The sequence below is a fragment of the Diadema antillarum genome, unplaced genomic scaffold (assembly GCF_040938485.1).
Source record: "Diadema antillarum isolate AM-2024a unplaced genomic scaffold, OU_Dant_1.0 scf00000152, whole genome shotgun sequence".
In the NCBI taxonomy this organism is placed as follows: domain Eukaryota; kingdom Metazoa; phylum Echinodermata; class Echinoidea; order Diadematoida; family Diadematidae; genus Diadema; species Diadema antillarum.
In genome coordinates this window covers 686,874-707,530 of record NW_027271041.1, presented here as the reverse complement: position 1 = coordinate 707,530, position 20,657 = coordinate 686,874, and the positions used below count along the sequence as shown (strand labels likewise).

Here is a 20,657-nt window from a genome sequence, read left to right as displayed (position 1 = left end):
AAATATATGTATACTGTAACATATTATATACACTCAACCAAAAAGTAAGTTCCCCCCTATAGCATTTTTGGATATATCTCAAAAGTATTTTACCGATTTTTATAATTCAAACGGGAATGGATAGGGAATTTTATTACTCATAACATGAATGGCATATATTGCCACCAGATATCATTATCGGTGTGAAAAAATGCATTTTATGTTAAAATGCATGGGGAAAAGAGTTGCACTTAAGGTTATAAGAAGCATATTGTGTACATTTCCTATGCAAGTTAGCAAATGACCTTTTTAAATTGTTATGTAATTCTCAGGAATTTCTTCAGGTACAATGTGCTTCCCTACTAAACAGATGTTGTGCATACTTTTTAAACAATATTTGTAGGCCTTTTCAATATGAGAATGTTGGTTGAAGACATCATGTGGTTTTCAATTCCAATTTGGGTTGATCACATTAATGTGCTTATGGCCATTTTGCATCATGCCGTGTCTGCAAATTTTTGAAAGAGGGAAAGCTACAGCTTTCCTTGAAGCTGGGGTTCTGGTTAAGGAGGTGGCCAGGAGACTTGGGGTTTTGCCCAATGCCATAAGGAAACTTTGAGCAAAGTTTCAGGAAACTGGGGAGGTCAAAGATCTGCCAAGAAGTGGCCAACCGTGGGTGACATCTGTCAGGCAAGATATATGTCAATTATACAAATCACTAAAGTGCAACTTTTTTTTCCATGCATTTTGACATAAAATGCATTTTTTCACACCAATAATGATATCTGGTGGCAATGATATGCCATTCATGAATAAAATTCCTTTTTCATTCCCGTTTGAATTATGAAAATCGGTAAAATACTTTTTGAGATGCAATGTATATCCCAAAATGCTAGGGGTGACTATGCGTGGGTCCTGGTAGTAGGCACTCATATTTTTGAAATTATACTACTACACATGCTATTGTACGAGAGTGGATCGTATCACCCTGACAGGATGTTTTTTTTTCATGGCTTTGAATTCTGTACTTAGAGGATGAAATTTCAGCCACAAAATAGCACCAGTTATTCACAAAGTCCAGAAAATTATGAATTCTGCAAAATTATGAAAATCATTCTTCTTCTTCTTCGTATGTACTGTCCAACACCCCTTAGTAGGGGCCAACCGGACAGGGGGTGCGCTGGTGTTAAATTGCGCGGAGAGAGAAGTGTGGGGTCTAGTTGCTTTGCTCCTGGATGTATTGTAGGGTTGCTGCTTTAAAAGAGTCCTTGTTTGTGATGTTAGAAACTGTTGATGGGAGTGAGTTCCAGTCTATGATTGTTCTTGGAATAAAAGAGTATTTATAACAGTTTTTGTTCGTGGTGATTGGGATGGACTCTGATTTTTGTAAAATAGACTTCAAATATACCCCTCTCCAAAAAGTTGTCTTTTTGCTCAGTGTAAAATCGCATTATAATTCCAGACACAATTTTTGTAATGGAACAATTGATGTCTTTCACACCTTGTCCTTGCACCAGAACGACAATTCATACCCATGATTCACCATACTTCCTACCGAGTGGACGACAAAGAAAAAAATTGGCAAATGAGGCTCAAATTTTCTATTTTATGGTAAAACATCAAATTTGAAGAACATTTTGAACAGTTCACGCCATAAAACCTTGTGATACTGATAGTTTGTAAATCAATATCTTGTTCTAAAACTGTGTGAGGTGAAATCTGAATTTTTAAGCATTTTTACATCGTAGGCCTAATTTTTATGCCCCCTTTTTTTGTGTGATTTCGGTCCAAACAACACTCAGTGAGGCTAATCTACGAAGCGCATATAATGTACGCAGAATATTTATGTGCGCGTCCAGAATTACCATGCTGTCCAGTAATACCATACCGTAGTTATGGGTAAACTCGGCCTAGCGGGTAAAGTCGGCCGCCAGCGCGCACAGCACATAAAATTGTACTGTGCGCGCTGGCGGCCGACTTTACCCGCTAGGCCGAGTTTACCCATAACTACGGTACCTTAAGTATAGATATACATGGAATAAACCTCTGTTGTTCTAGTCTGTATCACATTATCACTCAGTATGATTCTAGAAAAGTGATTTGTGATAACAGAAAGTCTACCTATGTACATCTAAATTACCCTACTTATCTAAACACACAATTAATTAGTCAATTCAATAGAACTAGCTACAATCTTGATGAGATGCAAGATCAATCTGAAGTCGTCGTCGAGACAACCAGATGAGAAAGTTTACATTCCACCCTACTTTCAAAAAACGGGTAGGTTTCATTCCTACAATCCTAGTTTCTCTAGATAGATCTATAGTATAGGCCTACCTCATGTTTTGTTACTCGAATGTTTTAGGTTTGTGGCGTTACTCCGTTCGGGTTCTCTACCAAGTAACGTTACATTCCTAACGGTTGGGTTCCAAATTGTGTTCCTTTTTGTGAGCCGTCAAGGCCATCGTGAGAAATATTATACATAACAAGTTACGGGTAAGTTACTTAGTACACTTTACACCTCAACATCGCATCCTTAACCATACATGCATGATTACTAACAACACTGCATGAGCGATGAGCGTCATCCCATAAGCTAGAGCCTAGTCCCATTCATTTATTACTGTGTGATGTGTCATTGCAATAGTCAGTGTGCAAGTAGGCACGTAAAATACTAGTAAGTACACGAAAGCAAGAATGGCACTGACCATTGCTGACTGTGTGTCTGTGTGTGAGCTGTGTGAGGAAAGTAAAAATGTAAGAGTGCCTATAACCTTTCATGACAAAACATAATCTTCAACTTACCTTCACACTCTCTCTTGCCTTCCTGCCAAAACGTTTGATAGCTTCCATGGTGTTAAATTCACTTCACAACGCCTGATAATTAGACGACAAATCGAGGTTTACATTCCAATCAGTTTCTGGCAGACTTGACGTTCTTGGTTCCACCGCGTATCTTCCGGTGCACTTTCATGCAGTGTATGACCTCTAGCGGACAACCGGCCGCCGCCCGCGACGCCCGCGGTTGCTGATGCTGAGCTGAGCCGCCGATCGCGTTGCGTTGTTGTAGAGCGTGGTATATGCACTCAATGTTTTTCGATGAAGAAGGACGAAAGTACACGTATCTACAATTTTCCCGTTGTTTCTCCGTGGGGACACTAATTCTAACAGAAAGTATCGACCACAGAATTAATGAGCAAAATTCCTTCAAGAAAATCGAATCTGAACAGCGAGCTAACTAAACTGTGTCTATGACACGCCCACCCGTGACCTCCATCCCTAGCGAGCAGCGCAGCTGTACGATACCCACGCACGCGCGCGCGGGAGGACGGCCGGATCAGGAGGCGTTTGCTTTTCTGTTGTGTGTAATGTGTGCCCTATCTAATTTGTATCGACAATCCATTGGTAGTCGATGTCGACTGTGCTGCACTGTGTCTGTGCATGCTGTGGACTGTCATCGACATCGTGAGTCTCACACATCATGCGTCGATTCCAGATTATAATTGTGTTGGATGAGTAGAGACCAAACAGTTTTGATGTAGAGCCTATGGAGAAATCCAGTTGATGAACTGCAAAGAGCCCAGTATACGTCTATTGTTAGAATACACGAACGCATGTGAGTAATCAATGGCAATTTTAACGTTAGAGCTATGCAATCGCAGCAAACGGGACCTCCAATCACAATGCTGGAGCTAAAAATCAATGTGCAATGATCGTGGCAAGCAAGTTTTATCGCAAGAAGGGCAAGAAGTTCAGAAGTTCTAACCATGCCAACTGTTAACGTTAGATCTAACGATAACAGTTTAGCAACTTAGGGCCTAATTCTTGGTTTGGGAAATATGACGTACTGATGTGTGACACTGCAATTGTGTGTGTGTGTGTGTGTCCGTGTGTCTGTCGTGTCTGTGTCAGACTGTGACTGTGTTGTGGTATTGACTACTGTAAAAGTGGAAATTTTCGCAGTGTTGAAATTTTCGCGCATTTTGCGCAATCAGAAATTAGCACGAAAATAAAAGCACTCGAATATTTTTGCTTCAATGCTTGTACATGTTCCTGTGCGTGATGTCTTGATTCCGCGGAATTAAAAACACGCGAAACTCTTCTTACCCGGCCAAGCGCGAAAAATTAGTCGCGTGAAAATATCCACTTTGATGTCTTGACTACACGGAATTAAAAACACGCGAAACTCTTCTTACCCGGCCAAGCGCGAAAAATTAGTTGTGCGAAAATATCCACTTTTACAGTATGTGCCATCTATGAACTGCATTTTTCACCTGACCTTATTCAACTTGTCATTTATCTTAATTCCTTTTTATTCATTTATCTATTTATTTTTCATTTTTTGCTCCCGGTTAAATTTACTAGATTTGCCGCATCACATCAGACGGCTAACTTCAGTTTCAGACTGTGCAGGCAGCATTGTGATCGTTCGCGAAGAGCGAGTTGTTTTCAGTGATGACACAAAAGTCAACGTCGATATCAACGCTTGATCCCCAAAGACTGGGTTGGTTAAAATTTTTGATCACTTGACAATTAAATCATCAATTGTTGTATACATGGATATGAAAGTACATCTAGTGCCGCAAATTGCTTCTTGTCCATTCATGATTGCATTGTAAATGTCAATATTAGACACAAGCACTGTCCCGATTAACTGGGTGTAACCAGAGTTAAGTAAGTGAAAATCATAATCGGCCACGTATGTGTTTTGATTTGCATGAGAAAAATGCTTGCCCGAATTGGGCACGCAAAATGTTTTGAAGCCCCTTTTTTCACTTTTCCCCCCTTCAATCCCACAAAGTCAACCATACAGAAGTCTAATTATGCTATAATTTTATTATATTTTTAGACTTTATTTTTGGGCATAAGTAAAATTCATGTTCAGGCAAGTGTTCTGCAACAATTTGAAAATCTGCTTGGCCATCCGGGGCAAGTGGTCAAAAGTTATTTTAAACACCCCATATCGTTGCTGGGGTGACAAGACCTCATATTTCTACAAAATGTCAAATGTTCAGGAGAGCCAAAAAACATGGCTGCCAAAGCATTATATAGTGAATGGGATCCCTTTTGACATGCCATGGTGGCTTCATTTTTGGAGTAAGACAGTTGGATTTGGTCAGGACATGACTTTTCCCATTATTTGACCATTAATTCAAAAAAGTCATTTTCACCAAAATTTCAGATACAAGGTCTTGTCACCCCAGCGACGACATGCATCACTGTAATATATTAATCTCTACCACCAGTGAATTGTTGTTGAATATTGTAAGAGAGAGAGGGAGAGAGAGAGAGAGAGAGTGAGAGAGAGGGAGAGAGAGGGAATTTGGCCCGGTCAAGAATAATGTACCTCAGCCAATACTAATAGAGTAATCACAATGATACATATGGTAATAATATGCAGATCAAACCATGTTATTTTCAAAACTGTGTTTGTATATTATCCTAGTAAAATGCCAATTTAATATGTTGTTCACTTTGGTGATGCAAATCATCAGGGCTGAAAAAGGATTTTTGTCAGTGTGAATTTTCAATCACATAGTTCTGCAGTAATAATCAGCATTACAAGTGGATTGAATGAAATTAGATTTAGATTTATAAATGTAATTTTGTGTGAACTGTGTGAAGACATTACTCAAAGTTACCCAAATATTTTACATATCTGTGTTTGTCTGTTTTGCAGAAGTTGTGAGAGATCCTAACCCATGATGGCTGCCACAGTAACGCATGACAGCAGTCCAGTCTACGAGGGCTTCCTATGTCCAATGTGCCTTCAGAACTTCGACACAGTGTATCAGCTACAACATCACGTTGAAAGTATGTCCTCATGCCACAGAGCTTTCTCATTTCACATGACAAAAACTTATACATCTTGACACTGCAGGCACCCCCCCCTCCCCCCGAAAAAGAGAACAAAAAAATAGGACAGAGTACAGATTGTTCCCCCTCCCTCCCCCATTACTCTCCAGAGATGTCTTTTGGTGCTTTATTACCTCCGCCAAGGGAGGAGGTTATGTTTTCGTTACCATTGGTTTGTTAGTTAGTTAGTTAGTTTGTTTGTTTGTGCGTGTGCAAAATAACTCAAAAAGTTGTGCATGGATTTGGATGAAACTTGCAGGAAAGGTTGAGAATGACACAAAGAACAAATGATTAAATTTTGGTAGTCCAGAAATTTTTATCGGTTTTATGAAGGAATTTTGATATTTTGCCATGTAGGGTCAACGAATTTGGGAGTTTTCATGCACGCACTAAAGTGCGTGCTCTCGTTGCTGCTGGAGCGAGGCGCGCCGTGCATCTGAGGGTTTATGACGTAACAAAGGCTTCTATGTTGGGAAATCGGGCGATTTTTCAGTGGCAATTACTGATCTCTATGGAAGAGCAAGATCATCAGTGGAAAGTAACTGCTTGGTGGAGGTCTGCACTCTTAGAGTGCTTTTCTAGTTTCTCATTAGAAAGATATGAAAATCATGGCTGGAAATTCTTGAAAGGCAACGTATTTAGCAGAGAGATTGTTAGCTCAAATCAGACAAATGTTAAGAACACTGTTCAAGACAGATTGAATGTCATGTAACTTTGCTGGCAGCCGGGGGCCTTGTTTACTCACCTTTGTGACTTGTCTATGACATCATATTTTTGGGTTTGTTTGTTTGTTTATTGTTTTTGTTTTTGTGGGGTTTTTTCACAAAAAGCAGATCTATGCAACTTTCATTGAGAATTGACTGCATTTTGTCATAACAGAGGATGTCAAAAAATCAAAAAGAAATTGTTTAGAATATTTCGGAAAGGTATTTAATAATCACGACACTTCAACACAATGCAGTGCTAAAGTAGCTGTATCTAATGCTCTGAAATGGAATGTAAAATCACAGCTGTGTAATTGGAGACTACTTCAGACTGCCAATGGAAGGCAGTATTAATATCCAGCTAACTAACCTTCAGATGATCAGAACTTGCAGAATATGAATTATTATTTTTTTTAAATTTTGATCTCCATCTTTGTACTCTGTAACTTGTTTCAGGTGTCCATGCACTGCAATTCTTGTGTGTGTGTGCCAAGGTACAATGAGTGTTAAAGGCAGTATCTTCCTATTCCCTTTCACATGATTGTATTTGTTAGCGAAGCTTAATAGGCATGCATAATCCTTATTCCCCATTCAACTTAAAATTCCATGATAGTAATCTTGCAAGTGCCATGATATCTAATGATACATAATGTTCAGATATCTTGAAAGTGATACAAGAACAGTGCTTCATAATGTCTAAGAAGTGATTGTGCTGATGAATAGGAGAAAAAGAGAGCAAAAAAAAAAAACCATTATGTTGTTGTTGGTTTGTTTTTGTAGGTGCTCACGGGAGTGAAGACAAAGCTGTACTAAACCAGCTCAAGGGCTTCTTCGGGAAAGCCAAACGCCTCATCAGAAACAGGTCTGAGGATCCATTCCAGGAGGGTCAGAGGGGAGAGGAGGAGGATTTCTCTCCACCATCACAGACTCTTCTGGGTACTGACCCCTTTACGTGGGACACCCAGGACCTTGGTGAGAAATCAAACGACGTGTACATCGATATCTGTGGTACCGTACATCAGATCCAGACAGAACTTGAAAATAATTTCTTGAAGTTGATCATATGCTTTTAAGCACTCACTCATATTTTGTCTTGGTAATGGTAGATGAGAGAAGAAGAAACAGATAGGGCCTCACCAAGGCAGTGGAGTAAGGTTTGTTCATTCAGAGTTAGATGACTCCTGATGTCCATGTTCTGCATGATTTCAAGATTAGTGGCATATTTACTACTTTCACGTGAGCTTCTGCCTTCTCAAATGTTAAGCTGTGGAAAACTGAATGTGATGAAATGCATTCTGGAGAACAAACATTGTGCTTAATAGTGAGAGGTTACAGTTTTATATGCAGTTGGTGAAGTTTAATAAATTGACACTGCTAGTGTGCTATTTATAGTAAACGAACATCCTCCTGAGTGTGCCAAGACCTTGTACCTCAATTAGCATATTGTTATATTAAAAAAATGTAAACTAAATTCTGAATATTAAATATACTGTTTTGAGTTTCAAAATAGAACAATTATTAATGTAATCCAAGATGACAGTATTTGAAGGCAATACTGACATATTGTTCTGTGAAAATGTTGCTCAAATGGAAAAGTTTTTTTCACTCTCCTGAAAATTCATGATGTTGAGATGCAAGGTCTTGTCACCCCAGAGACGACATGGGAAGCGGATTTCTGCTTACTCCATCTCATCTTTGTCTAATGGCAGGGGCATCCAGGAGCCATTTTGAATTCTTGAGGAGCATCAGGAGTGACAGGATAGACAGGACATTTGTGGAGATCAACAAGCTGGTCATACGTCTGGAGAAGTTGATCAAACAGGGACCACCGTGGAGTGACCAGGCGAAGAGAAAAGGTAAAATTGAGATCTTTGTCATCAAACTGAAATCAGTGCCCGAATGGAGAGATGATACTTTGGGGAATCTCCAATTCTGAGATGGATGATGACTCGTTGACACAGTTTGCCTGTTGTCAGATCCATCAATTTATTCCACTTTCATTAGCTGCAGTGGAAAAGATTTTATTTGTTGCTTGAATACCAAATGATTGTGCTTCAGTGGTATAAAGTAACTTGAAAGAAATTGGTGAATTTCCAATACTCTGCAGCCAAGACAGGGGGCTATGCTGAGGGTGGCTAGCTTCACAGTGACTCTGGCCTCTATTGTTAATGCAGTCAGTTGTTTCTTTGATTGCTGTCCAGTGAGAATGATCATTTTTATTCTTTGCTGCACGTAAGCCCAGGAGGATTTTGCACAACTAGTTCAATAGTGGAAAGTCGTATTAAAGCAATGGGCTTCAATACAACATCTTTTAAACCTTTAAGTGATGAGAAAATATACAACCTTAAGCTCTCATTCATTCTCCCAATCTCCGAGCCCTCAACAGAAAGAAAAACCAAACAAACCAAACAGAATGAGCAAGGAAATTGGGTATGAACAAATTTTTATTCCGTCCAATTTAATTTTATTTTCAGTTTATGAGCGGACTGTTGTGCCTTGGGTGGAGGATAGTGATGTTCCCATTTGCTTGTCCTGTGGAAACAAATTTTCTCTGGCATTACGTCGGCATCACTGTAGGCTGTGTGGCAGCATCATGTGCAACAAGTGCTCCAAGTTTGTTGATCTTGACTTCTGTGGTAAGTTAATTTTGAAAGTATAACCAAAATTGATGTTTAAATATCGTGTACATCAACTAAGCAACTGAAACTAAAGTTGGTTGTATAATTTGCTTCAAAAATCATACTTCTCTCATACTTCTCTCAGGAGTATAGCACAGATTACAAAATGGAATAATAATTTGTCCCTTGCTGGAAGTCAGAACTCAGCATTTGTTTTTTGTTCATTTTATTCATAAAAAAGTGTATCTGTAAAAATGAAGAGGAGACAACATTCATATTTTCTTACTAATTTAGAAATGCACATGTTGTGGGGATATGTTTGTAACGTGACTGTTGTCATTCTCTAATAATTTTTTTTTTTTATAGAATACATAATGCTGGAAATTTTTACTTCTGTTGTGCATAAATCTAGGTAAATATAGATTCATAGTGAAATAGCTTTTTAGGGTAACTTATGGTGTGCTTTTATATTTGTTTCATCACGCACATACAATTTTTCGATGAATGCAACAATCAAAGAGTTGTCTGAAGTACATATGATCTAATGAGAGTTTGATGAAGAAATTGGTACAGGGGCCCAGATATCTATGAATACATTCATGCCATTATTCATTTGTGGAGGTATGCAACATGTCTAATTTTGCCAACTGAAATTATGGTCATAGTTCTTGATATGTCCATATGCCATTAAATGCTGTAACTTGGTGATGACTTGCAGAGCAAGTCTTGAATCCAGCTGAGGGTGTAAGGAAGGTCAGACGAAGAGAGGTGCAGGGGTCACCGAGCAAGAAGTCGACAGAGATAACGCTTCGAGTCTGTCAGCACTGCGTGGATATCATGGAGAAGAGACTGAGCATGGTGCGGGAACGGATCACCAAGCCGGTCATTGTCCAGCTCTATGAGGTAGGCTAAAAAAACAACAACAAACAAACAAACAAACCTCCCCCCCCCAAAAAAAAAAAAAAAAAAAAAACAAAAAACACCACAAAAAAACAAACAAACAAACAAATAATGAAAGCTGTCTTCCAGTTTGGGTTGAAGAAACAATGTTTGTTTTTCTTTCATTTCTGTCTTTTTCTTCTCCTATGGCGTCGTTGCATAAACACACTTACTATGTTGTGGATGAAAGTGCAAGTTTCACCATGGTTTTAATTTGTATGGAAATTAAAATTTATACAACATTGTGTTGTTCAGATTCATATCTGCTAAAAATGCCATCAGGGATATGGCGCATGGACTAGCAATCTACTCATATTATTCTCACCAATTACAAAGCAGTTGAACTTTTAGTGTCAGTGCTTGTTAGATAGTATTTAGCACCCCCACTGGTCATGGGGGCAGGAGCATGGTGGTAGATAGTGGATTTTTCATACTTTAAGGATAAAATGAAGTCCTGTCATAGAAGAATGCAGATATTTGAAGTTTGATGGAAAAGACATTTGGAATAAATAGATGTATGCTTTTCATTTTCTATGTATACCATGAATAAGTTTTGTTTTTGTTTTTGTTTTTGTGTGTGTATGGTCACTATGTGCAGAGAATCAGTCATAGATGAAAATATGTATAAAGCTTTAATGACAATTTTATCTATTGTAATCCTGTGCGAGCCCAGGTAGTCTTGTAGTTCTGAATTTACACTGATAAAAAGTTGTTTTTTTTTCTCTCTGCAACCAAATAGTAAAAAATTAAAATGGGTGCAGCAGTTTCATCTGAGCAGTTTGTCCATTTAAAAATCAACAACATCAAGAACGTGAAACATAACCTGGGAAGCTGAGGTACAAATGTACTACTGCAATTTGTTTTGCAAGTACTTTCATGTGAACATCCTCTGATAGAAGAATTGGAAAAGGGAATTTCCATTGTGATGAGAAGAGGATAAGCTGAGATGCTAATTTTAAGTGTCTGTGTTCTGCATTTATTTTCCTTTCCTATCAGAAACTGATAGAGATCAAGGCACAGATTATGAAGCAGTTACCAGTCTACGAACGTATGGCCGAATCATTGTTGTGAGTACCTTTGATCAGGGGGGCATTTCATGAAGGAACTTGTCGGATAAAATATCTGACATGTCTCTTTTATCCGACAAGTTTTGAGAAATTCTTTAGTCTGATTGGCTGATTCCTCTGAACTTGTCGGATATAATTGACTTGTCGGACATTTTATCCGACAAGTTCCTTCATGAAATGCCCCCCCGGGCACAACCTTTCTCCTCTCAACCCTCCTTACCATCAATGTTTATATCCTAAGTATCAACTTTTCATTATTTCCTCGTCTCGCACCCCCTCACACGCCTTACCTCGCCAAGAATTATTGGGAGTTCAGACTCACGGTATGTGGCTATTCCCCTAAAGTTTAGGTCTGTTAGCTCGCCACTACCGAGGTGAGGGTCGAGTTAACAAATAAACCACAGAAAAAAAAGAGAGAATAATTTAGAAAATTAATTAGTTAAATACAGTCAAATAAAACAGTTTGTGGAAATTAATTTGGGATCACGATAATCAACTTTATTCACCCGCCACCCAGGCGTGAAATATCAATGACAGACAGGTTGGTATAAATTATTTAACAAAATGTGATCATTTCAATACAATAACCAAACGGCAGCTCATCAATTCTCACACACATCACACTCTCAAACACACTGACCTTTTAGTTGTTTCTATTCGGGGAAGGGATAGGGAAAGTTAGTGGGGAAATGAAGTTAATATGTGTGGCCACTTACTTATTATTTTTGTTTGACGCGAGTGTCCAAATGTCCGAAGTAATGTGCACACAATTTAACATAAACGCGAAGGTCCTCCTCTGACGAAGCGGGTGACAGCAGGGATGGGGCGTCTCGACTCCGGGGATGGTGCATCTACTGCAGGGAGGGGGCGTCTTCAGGGATGGGGCGGCTCTGGGAGTGGGGCATCTCAGGAACAAGGCATCTGCTGGGCTGGATTTCCTTTGCTCGTTGTATACACGTTTAACACGGGCGTTGCCGATTGGGGTTCTTCTTCTTTGAATAGATGTATTAAATTGATGAAGGCGTGGAGTTTTGATAAAATAGTCCCGTTGACAAAACTGGTATTATTTTGTTGTTCCGGATGAAATTACTGGCGTTCACAAGAGTCCGATTTTCGTTGCTTAGGTTTCGAAGGAAGTTACTGATGTTGATAATTACAAGTTCAGTTTCCAGTCGAAACTTGGACTATGTTTCAAAGATATGCAGCTTCGGAAAAAATTAGTAAGTTACAGATGAATAGTGGAGATGAACGGGAACTGGAATACGGGAGCTGAGATAGGGTTGGAGTTGGGGCTGGGACTGGGACTTTGGCCGGGGCGGCTCTGGGACTGGTCTCTCTGCTTCTCGACTCGACTCGACTCCACACTACTGACTCCACTTAGGATTTTGGGGTAAAGGCTGGGGATATATAGGTCATTACACATTCATTAACACACCCACTACGACATCTCACTTCACGCCCACATCACTCCTCATCTTAATCTTACTCTTTATATTTCCATCCCATAATGATTACTTTTTTGGGGAGGTCCTGAGATTAGCTAAAATGATTGTCATCTTGGATAAGTCATCTCATTGGTCCTAAGTATCATGATCCGCCTACAAGGGATGACAGATTAATACAAGAAATGTTCCAGGAATTAACCAAGTTGTCTTGGACATTTAAACCACGAGTCATTAGAGGGCTCCATTGGGATAGTGGTCAAGACAGATGTGTGGCAGGTTGGGAGACAGTCGACGCCATCACCACTCAATATGGAACAAAAATTTGGCAGAAGTTTCCTCTTGGAGTTTGGGATAATTTATCTAAATATCAACACTTTGGGCTTTCAACATTGCCGCTTGCATCCGACGGTGGATGACTCACAATGGCTGTTTCTGGCTAATGTTATGATCACTCCGGCCAGTCCATCTGAGCTGCCTGTCTATAAATCAAAAGGGTCTTTGTCTTGGGGAGTTACGTATAAAAAAGGGCAATGACTGTCGAGGGTCAAGAACCTGCTGGCAGAAACTTTACCCTTGCACTATTAGAATTGGGGAACTAGTCTACAAATTCAGACACAAGAGAGGGTATATGTCTGTCGCCTTACACTGGCATTTAGGAGTAATGTTATAAATATTTTGTCAAGAGCTTCAGTCTTACCAATATGAAAATAATTTAGTTGTACATTCCCTATTTGGTTTAATAGATCTTCCATTTTAAAAGGAAATGAAATTGTGAAAAATCTGTGAATTCGATGAGCATTTCTATATCTCCTCGATGTCTCCAAATTTGATGATGAGTGTGGATATCACTTTCCATTTCCAATAGAGAGTAATGTTACTAAAATTCATGTTCAAGTGTTTTTCCCTCTTTGCAGCACATTTTTACGATGGAGCTTCATAAACTGGACTCTATCATACTAAAGTATGCTATACTTTAAGGGAGAAACTGCAAGAACATAACTAAGATTTCACTTTTTATATGCACACTTGGAGATATATGTTCTATGTTTATCAATCATATGGCAATTAAATGTTCCAAGTTTATCTATTGTACTGAATGTTTTATTGAATGTACTAGGATTGTTCCTCTCTTGTTTCTAGGGCTGGAGAAGAGCAGTATTCTTATGAAAGAGCGGAAAGAGAGAGGACAGTTCTGCTGAAGTACTTTGATGCATTGGACATGCTGAGGTAAGACTCATGCTATCACTCGTATGAATGCACCCCTGTATTAAATCTTACCATCACATGGCTTTCGGTAACTGCATAGTTCTTTCACAAATGTCTGTCAGCAATTTCCTTCTTCAGCAGTGAAAAGTGAAATTGCCTGCAACTGTATATTATTTCTTTGATAAGTTTGTAAAGCTGATGGTGATGACCTTTTATGAGGGGTCAAATTTCTCATCTCATAGATTTTACTCAAAGTGGTGTAATACTGTACATTAGTCAATTGCTGCAGCAGGGAAACTGTGTCTAAGATTGAGTGGAGGAGAAGCTAGTAATGCATGATACAACCTAGAAGCAAGTGAGATGGACACATTTGCTACTCTATGCAGGGTTCCAACTCCACACCATTCTTGTTGCAAATATCAAGAGGCAAATAATCACAAAAAGAAAATAAGTTTGTGGAGATGATATTCCTTCAATGTGCAGTATCTAAAGTCAGAGTTTTCATGCACCATATCATGTAGGCCTTTAATTAATACATGTACCAGTGATGTTAATTACTTGAGTGCTGCCACTGCTGTGGTTTGTGTGTGTGATGCTGTGAATACCATTATTAATATCTAATCCAATATTGACTTCTTGTTCTCTGCAGCAAAAAGATCTTTACTCTGGGATCGGGGTCTGACAAGACTTTGTCACCCTCCCAGCAGAAACTCCGGAGGAACGTCCGGTCAGAAGCAGTACGCTTTCTCCAGGACCACATGCTGGGGCTTCAGCCACTGCCCCCTGAAGAGGAAATCATCCGGCTGCAGGAGAAACGCCGAGCTGCCATCGCAAGAAGGCTCGAGGAGGAGCGAAGGGCTCGGGCCCAGCAGATGCAGGCAGAGGCCAAGGCCCTGGAGAGAGCTTCCCAGAAGGCCCAAGCTGAATCAAAACACCTGGAGAGCCCGAAAAAGGGCCACGAACGAAAGTCCAGCTGGGGACTGCTGAACAAGATCAAAGAGCAGGCCCAGGAAGTCGGGGCAGGAATGATGGGAGGGCTAGGGTCAAGCGAGGTTAGGAGTCAGCCTGTGGCTCCATCAGGTTGGAAGCCAAGTGCGGTCAGCCAGGAGTCAGTACAGGCCCTGTCGGACGATCCTCTTATACAGCAGATGAACATTATCAGCAGCTACCTGAATCAGGCCCAGGAGGCCGGTCGGTGGGATGAGGTAACAATGCTGGAAGCAAATCTCAAGGACCTTCAAATGGCATACAGGGAAGAAGTCAGTCGCCGTGCTAAGCAGCAGAATTTATGACCACCATGAATGCGCCCCCACATCACATGTCACACCTTCCAAACTCGCCATCTACCATAAATCCCCACTAGAAATGTAGTATATGAAACAGTGATGTTTAGAAACAAATTGTTTGCTTGGATTGATTTTAATTGGGCATCATGGATACACTCAAATGCTAATGAGTAAGCAACCATGAAACAAATTGTTTTCCTGGATTAATTTCATGTGAGCATTATGGAGACATTCAAATGCTTATGAGTATTAAAAGTTACCATGGGACTACAAATTCCCTCCACATGACTAGGCAGTGAGGAAAAAGTGCAGTGCACAGGGGCACAATTGCTGCAGCCAGGGGGACTTGAACCAAGAATCCATGATTGAGAGGCCATGGAATATCCACTGACCCACAACAGCTGTAATTTGATTGTTAAGAACATATTTGTAGTGTGTTTGTGTTTGCATTTAAGAAATGAAATATACACAGACCAGGAATCACATACAAGATATAGTAACATTATAATTAACCTTCAAAAGAAAGGCCCATGTACATTGTAGCTGTATCACTAGTAATCCCACAATGATATATTTACATAACTACTTATATCAATGCCTATTTGATATGAAATGCTTGGTTTTATTTACATATTTATAATGGCAGGGTCAGGTCTTTCTGAAACACTAGAATTACAGTGGTCTGTTAAAAACTAACCAGATATTATTGTGCTATGAAATTGTTATGTAATAGGAAAATAATTCAATCATCACATGGCTTTGTGCCTCTTACATTGCTTACTTTTTTTTTTGCACACAACATTATCATTTTAAAACAGTATTCCTTTTTTCTATTCGCACCCAAAAGGTTCCATATGGAAGCTTTTATTGGCATCTAAACGACATACCTGATATATTGTAAGCATATAATCAATCTGAATTACTTGTTCCTTTTGTTAGAACAGGAATACGTAAAGAGTGAAGGCCATGTCTGTGTCCTGTTTTGTCAACAATCAACAAACAAGGTCTTTGAAATGTGCCTGAAGTTATACTGATTTTGATCCTAGTCTCCTGCAACTTTTTCTGCCTTCAGGGAATCCCTGTTAGAAAAAAAAAAAATCTCAAAAATATGTACTGCTTTTTTAAGAAGGTGAATTTGGTGGTTCCAGTTTTCTATTACTGTGTTATAGCTTGTCTCTTTTTTAGTATGTTTATGAGTTACCGCTCATAACAAGGTAAAATTGGCGGTCCTGTCAAGCTTGTTTTATCAGGATTTCCCTGTACTTGATAAAAGAAAGATTCCATTCACACAATTACATAACGTCACTGGGGTGACAAGACCTTTTATCTGCAATTTTGGTAAAAATTACTTTTTTGGATTAATGGTCAAATAATGGGTTAAGTGATGTCCTGTCCAAATCCCAACTGTCTTACTCCAAAAATGAAGCCAACACGGCATGTCAAAGGAAAGGTTATCCCATTCGCCACAGTGCTTTGACCGCCATGTTTTTTGGCTCTCCTGAACATTTGACATTTTGTAGATACGAGGTCTTGTCGCCCCAGCGACGATAAATTGATTGTGTCTTGATGAACTTTACAGAAGCCCCATGCGTGTGACTGATTTATGATATACAGTAACATATTTTTCAAAGAAGTATCGCTATAAGCTAAATGCACAAAGTCACTATTATCTTTTTTGTCATCAAGGGATTTTGTTTTTAGTGCCAAAGAATATGATCAAGGTTGGTAAAACAAAGCATGCAGCAGGCTGATATTGCCTTTACATTTAATCATTAAACTTTCTGTACATGAGTAGATATGCCTTACTGTAGTCAAAATCAGGCCATAATCTAGAAATTGAATTGTCTTCCTGCTTGTGCTAAGTTCTTCTTGTTTTACTCATACACTTACTTTTAATACTCAGGAGCAGATAAGAACACTTGTAATTTGCAGGACATACACCATACCACTGAGAAAACAACTGCCGTTTACTGGATATTTGATTGCAGTCAAATAATAGTTGATTTTAAATTGTTTACATGCAAGGTGGATACATGTAATGAGTTTGATATCAGTCGTACCACTGGTGGTACTATGATGAATAGTAAGACTGGTATCTTCATGACAATGTGAATTTCACTGCCTCTAATGGTGGGTGTGTGATAAATAGTTTTTGTAGATTTACTGGTTTCAAAGCAGAACAATATTGCCAAAGTGAATACGTGGTCGTTGCTCCCTATGTAATTCTGTATTCCACTCTGTACATATTGCCATGACATTTACCGGGTAGTTGTGGGTCTGCAATGAAGTTAATTGTTTATGTTAACACATGCATTCCATTGCACTGTTAAACAAAAGTTATTATGTATGGTTGCAGCTCAGAGAGACTAACATGTCCACTTGTGTCATTCTGACTGGCCAATACATACCATTGCATATCAAAATTTCTTCTGCTTTTCGTCGTCAAGCAACAGACCTTCAAAAACTTTCTCATTTTTCCTCCTGGAGCATGTCCTCTGTATTTTCATACCCTTTCTGCTCACAAGACTCCCTCAAACTTGATTTCCATTTTTGATGAGGGAAAATACGCAATAGCTAATATTCAAAACTGAGTATAGTATACATAACAAGGTGATGTAACAGAAAATCTACAGCCCCTTTTCATCAAAAGTTTTGAAAGCACTTTATAACATAACACTAACCCTATATGGTATATGAACAAAACGTTGATAATTTGTTTTTCATAAGATGCCTAATTTTGTAACTTTGTGGAGGGTCCTTACCAGGGAAAATTGTTTTGTAGATTTGCAGTCCAGCTAAAGTGGGGGAAAAATCTCAATATTTAACTCAGATACAATGTAACATGTACAAGAGAAATGAAATTATTTCACCTTGATGTGGAAAGAGATGGCTCGTGCACTGAAATGAAGTGAGAGGATGTTTGAAGAATGTTTGTTATTAATAACTGTCGGTAGTTTCATTTTTGCTATATGTGCAGGATCGTAGATATGAGGGCCTTCCAGCTAACTACTGGGAGAAATTAGATAGCGATACTGTAAAAGTGGATAATTTCTTGTGAGTAATTTTTCACGCTCGGCCGGGTAGGATGAGTTTTGCTTGTTTTTAATTCTGCATAATCAAGACATCAACTACAGTAACATATGGCATGGAAAAATACTTCCATGCTTTTATTTTCGCGCTAATTTGTGGTTGCGCAAAATGTGTGAAAATTTCTATATCGCAAAAATTTCCACTTTTACAGTACATGTCCTAGGATGACTGCCAATAGGGGCCCTACTGGATTTTTTTTTTTCCAGTGAAAGGAGTGAGAATTCACTGTGATGTGAAGCACAGAAGAAATTCTGGCAAATTTAGAGTAATGTTTTCTTTGAATCTATTTTGCAAATGACATGCTGGGATTTTTAGATGAGAATGTTATTATTGAAGGGGGGAAAAATGCATGATCGATTGATATGAAATATGTTTTTAACCTGTTGAGGAGGAGCTGATTTCGCTTTAACATGCATTTCCCATAGACACCTGACAGAGTATACTCGGGTCTAGTCTCCAACGGGTTAAAAGTATGTACTCTTGTGAAATGTATGATCAGACCTGCCAAGCCGCTTTGATTCTGTAGTAGGCCCCCTTACATTTCATGTTTTGATGAAGGAATATTAAAGGGATGGATAGTTTTGCTTGATAATTTTGCTTTTGGTTTTTAACTTTTTGTCAGATAATGATATAACCTCTTATGAACCATAAAGAGGCTTTAAAAGGATAGTATAGGTAGAAAAAAAAGCTTAAAAAGTAAAAAAAAACAACAACCAAGGTTTGAAGAAAAGGTGGGACCCACCTTTTATTAGGACCACTTTGTTTTACTTTGTTTTAGGATATCCCTGCCATTTCAAAACCGATTTCCATCAAATATACTTTCAATTCCTTTTAGAATTGTATGCTCTTTAATATTTCGTAAGTGGTTTCTTATTATTAGTGGAAAAGTGAGCAAAGAAAATGGGATTCCATCGGGATTCGAACCCGAGACCTCCGGATTGCTAGACCGGTGCTCTACCGACTGAGCTATAGAAAGCCCTAGTACAGTGTTCGTCCCAGAAACCCTTAATTCTCAATGCTCGGGTGGTCAGAAGCTATAGCAGTGTGTTTGTGTGTAACACACACGCACACACTTGAACCTGGCATAAACCCGAAGGATAATTCAACTTGGGGATAAATGCGAGGGATCACCGAAGTGATGCAGCTTTTTGAGTTTGTAACAAATAAAGACAGAATAAACTGACCAGAAAGAATATAAATTATTAGTGGAAAAGTGAGCAAAGAAAATGGGATTCCATCGGGATCTTATTATCTCGCAAAAAGTGAAAAATCTGAATCCCCCATCTCAACCAGAACTATACTATCCCTTCAAAGCCTCTTTAATTTGCATAAATCATTCATGATGATACAATAATCAACACACAAGTATCTGTCTGATAGCTCTTTGAAACCTCACATTTTTTTTATATGTGAATTGGCAGCCCTGATGATGAAAACATAAAATGAATTTATGCTGTTGAGGAATGTTATTCGATGCAAAAATACTGAAAGATTGGACTAATCATTGCTTGCTGAGAATGATAGTGCAATGTAGGATTAGATTTCATGTTCAGTCAGGTCGTCATTAACCAGTGTTGAAATACAAAGCAAGCATAAGATGAAAAGCAGTTCAATCTCCACATTGTGAGTGCTTTGACCAGCAAAGAAGGTATGTACCTGAAGATGTTCTTGCCAGCCATTAAAATTTGTTATCGGAAAACTGTATTGCACTGAGTAAAGCATACTAAACAAAAAAGTCAGATATGGTACATTTTATGTACATATATGGTACTGAATAAATGCCGAGGATCAAAGTGAGCAAACTGTATCGTCTCATGATTTTAAACAATGTTGGTGAAGAAAAAAAAACAAAACTTGAATATCAGCTTTTACCGGTGTGGATAAAACATTTTTTGTTTTCATCTATAGGTACCGGGTATGTATAAATATTTATACAGAAAGGTGGAGAGTAATAGAGTGCATGCATCTTATATTTGACAGGAATGTGATGACTAGATAACTTTGATGGATAATACAGTTGCTGAAAAAAAAAAGGATAACGTTCAATTAAGAAAATATCAAGTAAAAAATTGGGTAAGCCTGTGCTGTGAGGGTTAATTAACATGTTGACACCTAATAGGCATCACTCCTCTCGATTTCTTTATTCGCTCTTTGTCACTCTATCTTTTACAAAATAAGAGAAAACCTTACCCCAAGAGTGAAAATAAGGTGATGAAAAGTAAGGCTCTGTACCTCCAGTAACAATTGAGGCAAAGAATGATCAGATTTATCAATCTGCAATGTATCACTGTTTTGTATTTCAGTTTGTTGCATGATATCATACTGTTATTCTTAAATTTTGTTTGAAAGTCACAAACTGTTTAATAACTTAATTTTTTTTTTGGTTTTTTTTTTGATTTTTTTTTTGATTTTTTTTTGATTTTTTTTTTTTTTTTTTTTTTTTGGGGGGGGGGGGGTTATGATTTGG

The 20,657-nt window shown here is 38.6% G+C and overlaps 2 protein-coding genes across 2 annotated transcripts in view; one reads left to right on the top strand and one right to left on the bottom strand.

Annotated features, from left to right (window-relative positions):
* LOC139721920 (uncharacterized) overlaps positions 1–2,921 on the bottom strand; it is a 52,648-nt gene extending 49,727 nt beyond the window's left edge. Inside the window, exon 1 of the mRNA XM_071633246.1 lies at positions 2,785–2,921. Coding sequence (XP_071489347.1) covers positions 2,785–2,832 — 48 coding nt within the window. The 5' untranslated portion in view covers positions 2,833–2,921. The remainder of the gene's footprint in view (positions 1–2,784) is intronic.
* A 636-nt stretch (positions 2,922–3,557) lies between these two features.
* Positions 3,558–15,106, top strand: LOC139721940 (rabenosyn-5-like). The gene is made up of 9 exons (XM_071633264.1): positions 3,558–3,595; positions 5,660–5,793; positions 7,320–7,511; positions 8,249–8,395; positions 9,014–9,175; positions 9,876–10,060; positions 11,093–11,163; positions 13,749–13,835; positions 14,464–15,106. The coding sequence occupies exons 2-9, from the start codon at positions 5,682–5,684 to the stop codon at positions 15,104–15,106; spliced, it is 1,599 nt and encodes a 532-aa protein (XP_071489365.1). The 5' UTR covers positions 3,558–3,595; positions 5,660–5,681.
* Positions 15,107–20,657: the final 5,551 nt, after the last annotated feature.

Coding starts and splice junctions, on each gene's coding strand:
- LOC139721940 (XM_071633264.1), top strand. CDS start 5,682: ATGATGGCTGCCACAGTAACGCATGACAGCAGTCCAGTCTACGAGGGC. Junction 8,396..9,013: donor TGACCAGGCGAAGAGAAAAG/GTAAAATTGAGA, acceptor TTTTATTTTCAG/TTTATGAGCGGACTGTTGTG. Junction 10,061..11,092: donor TCATTGTCCAGCTCTATGAG/GTAGGCTAAAAA, acceptor CTTTCCTATCAG/AAACTGATAGAGATCAAGGC.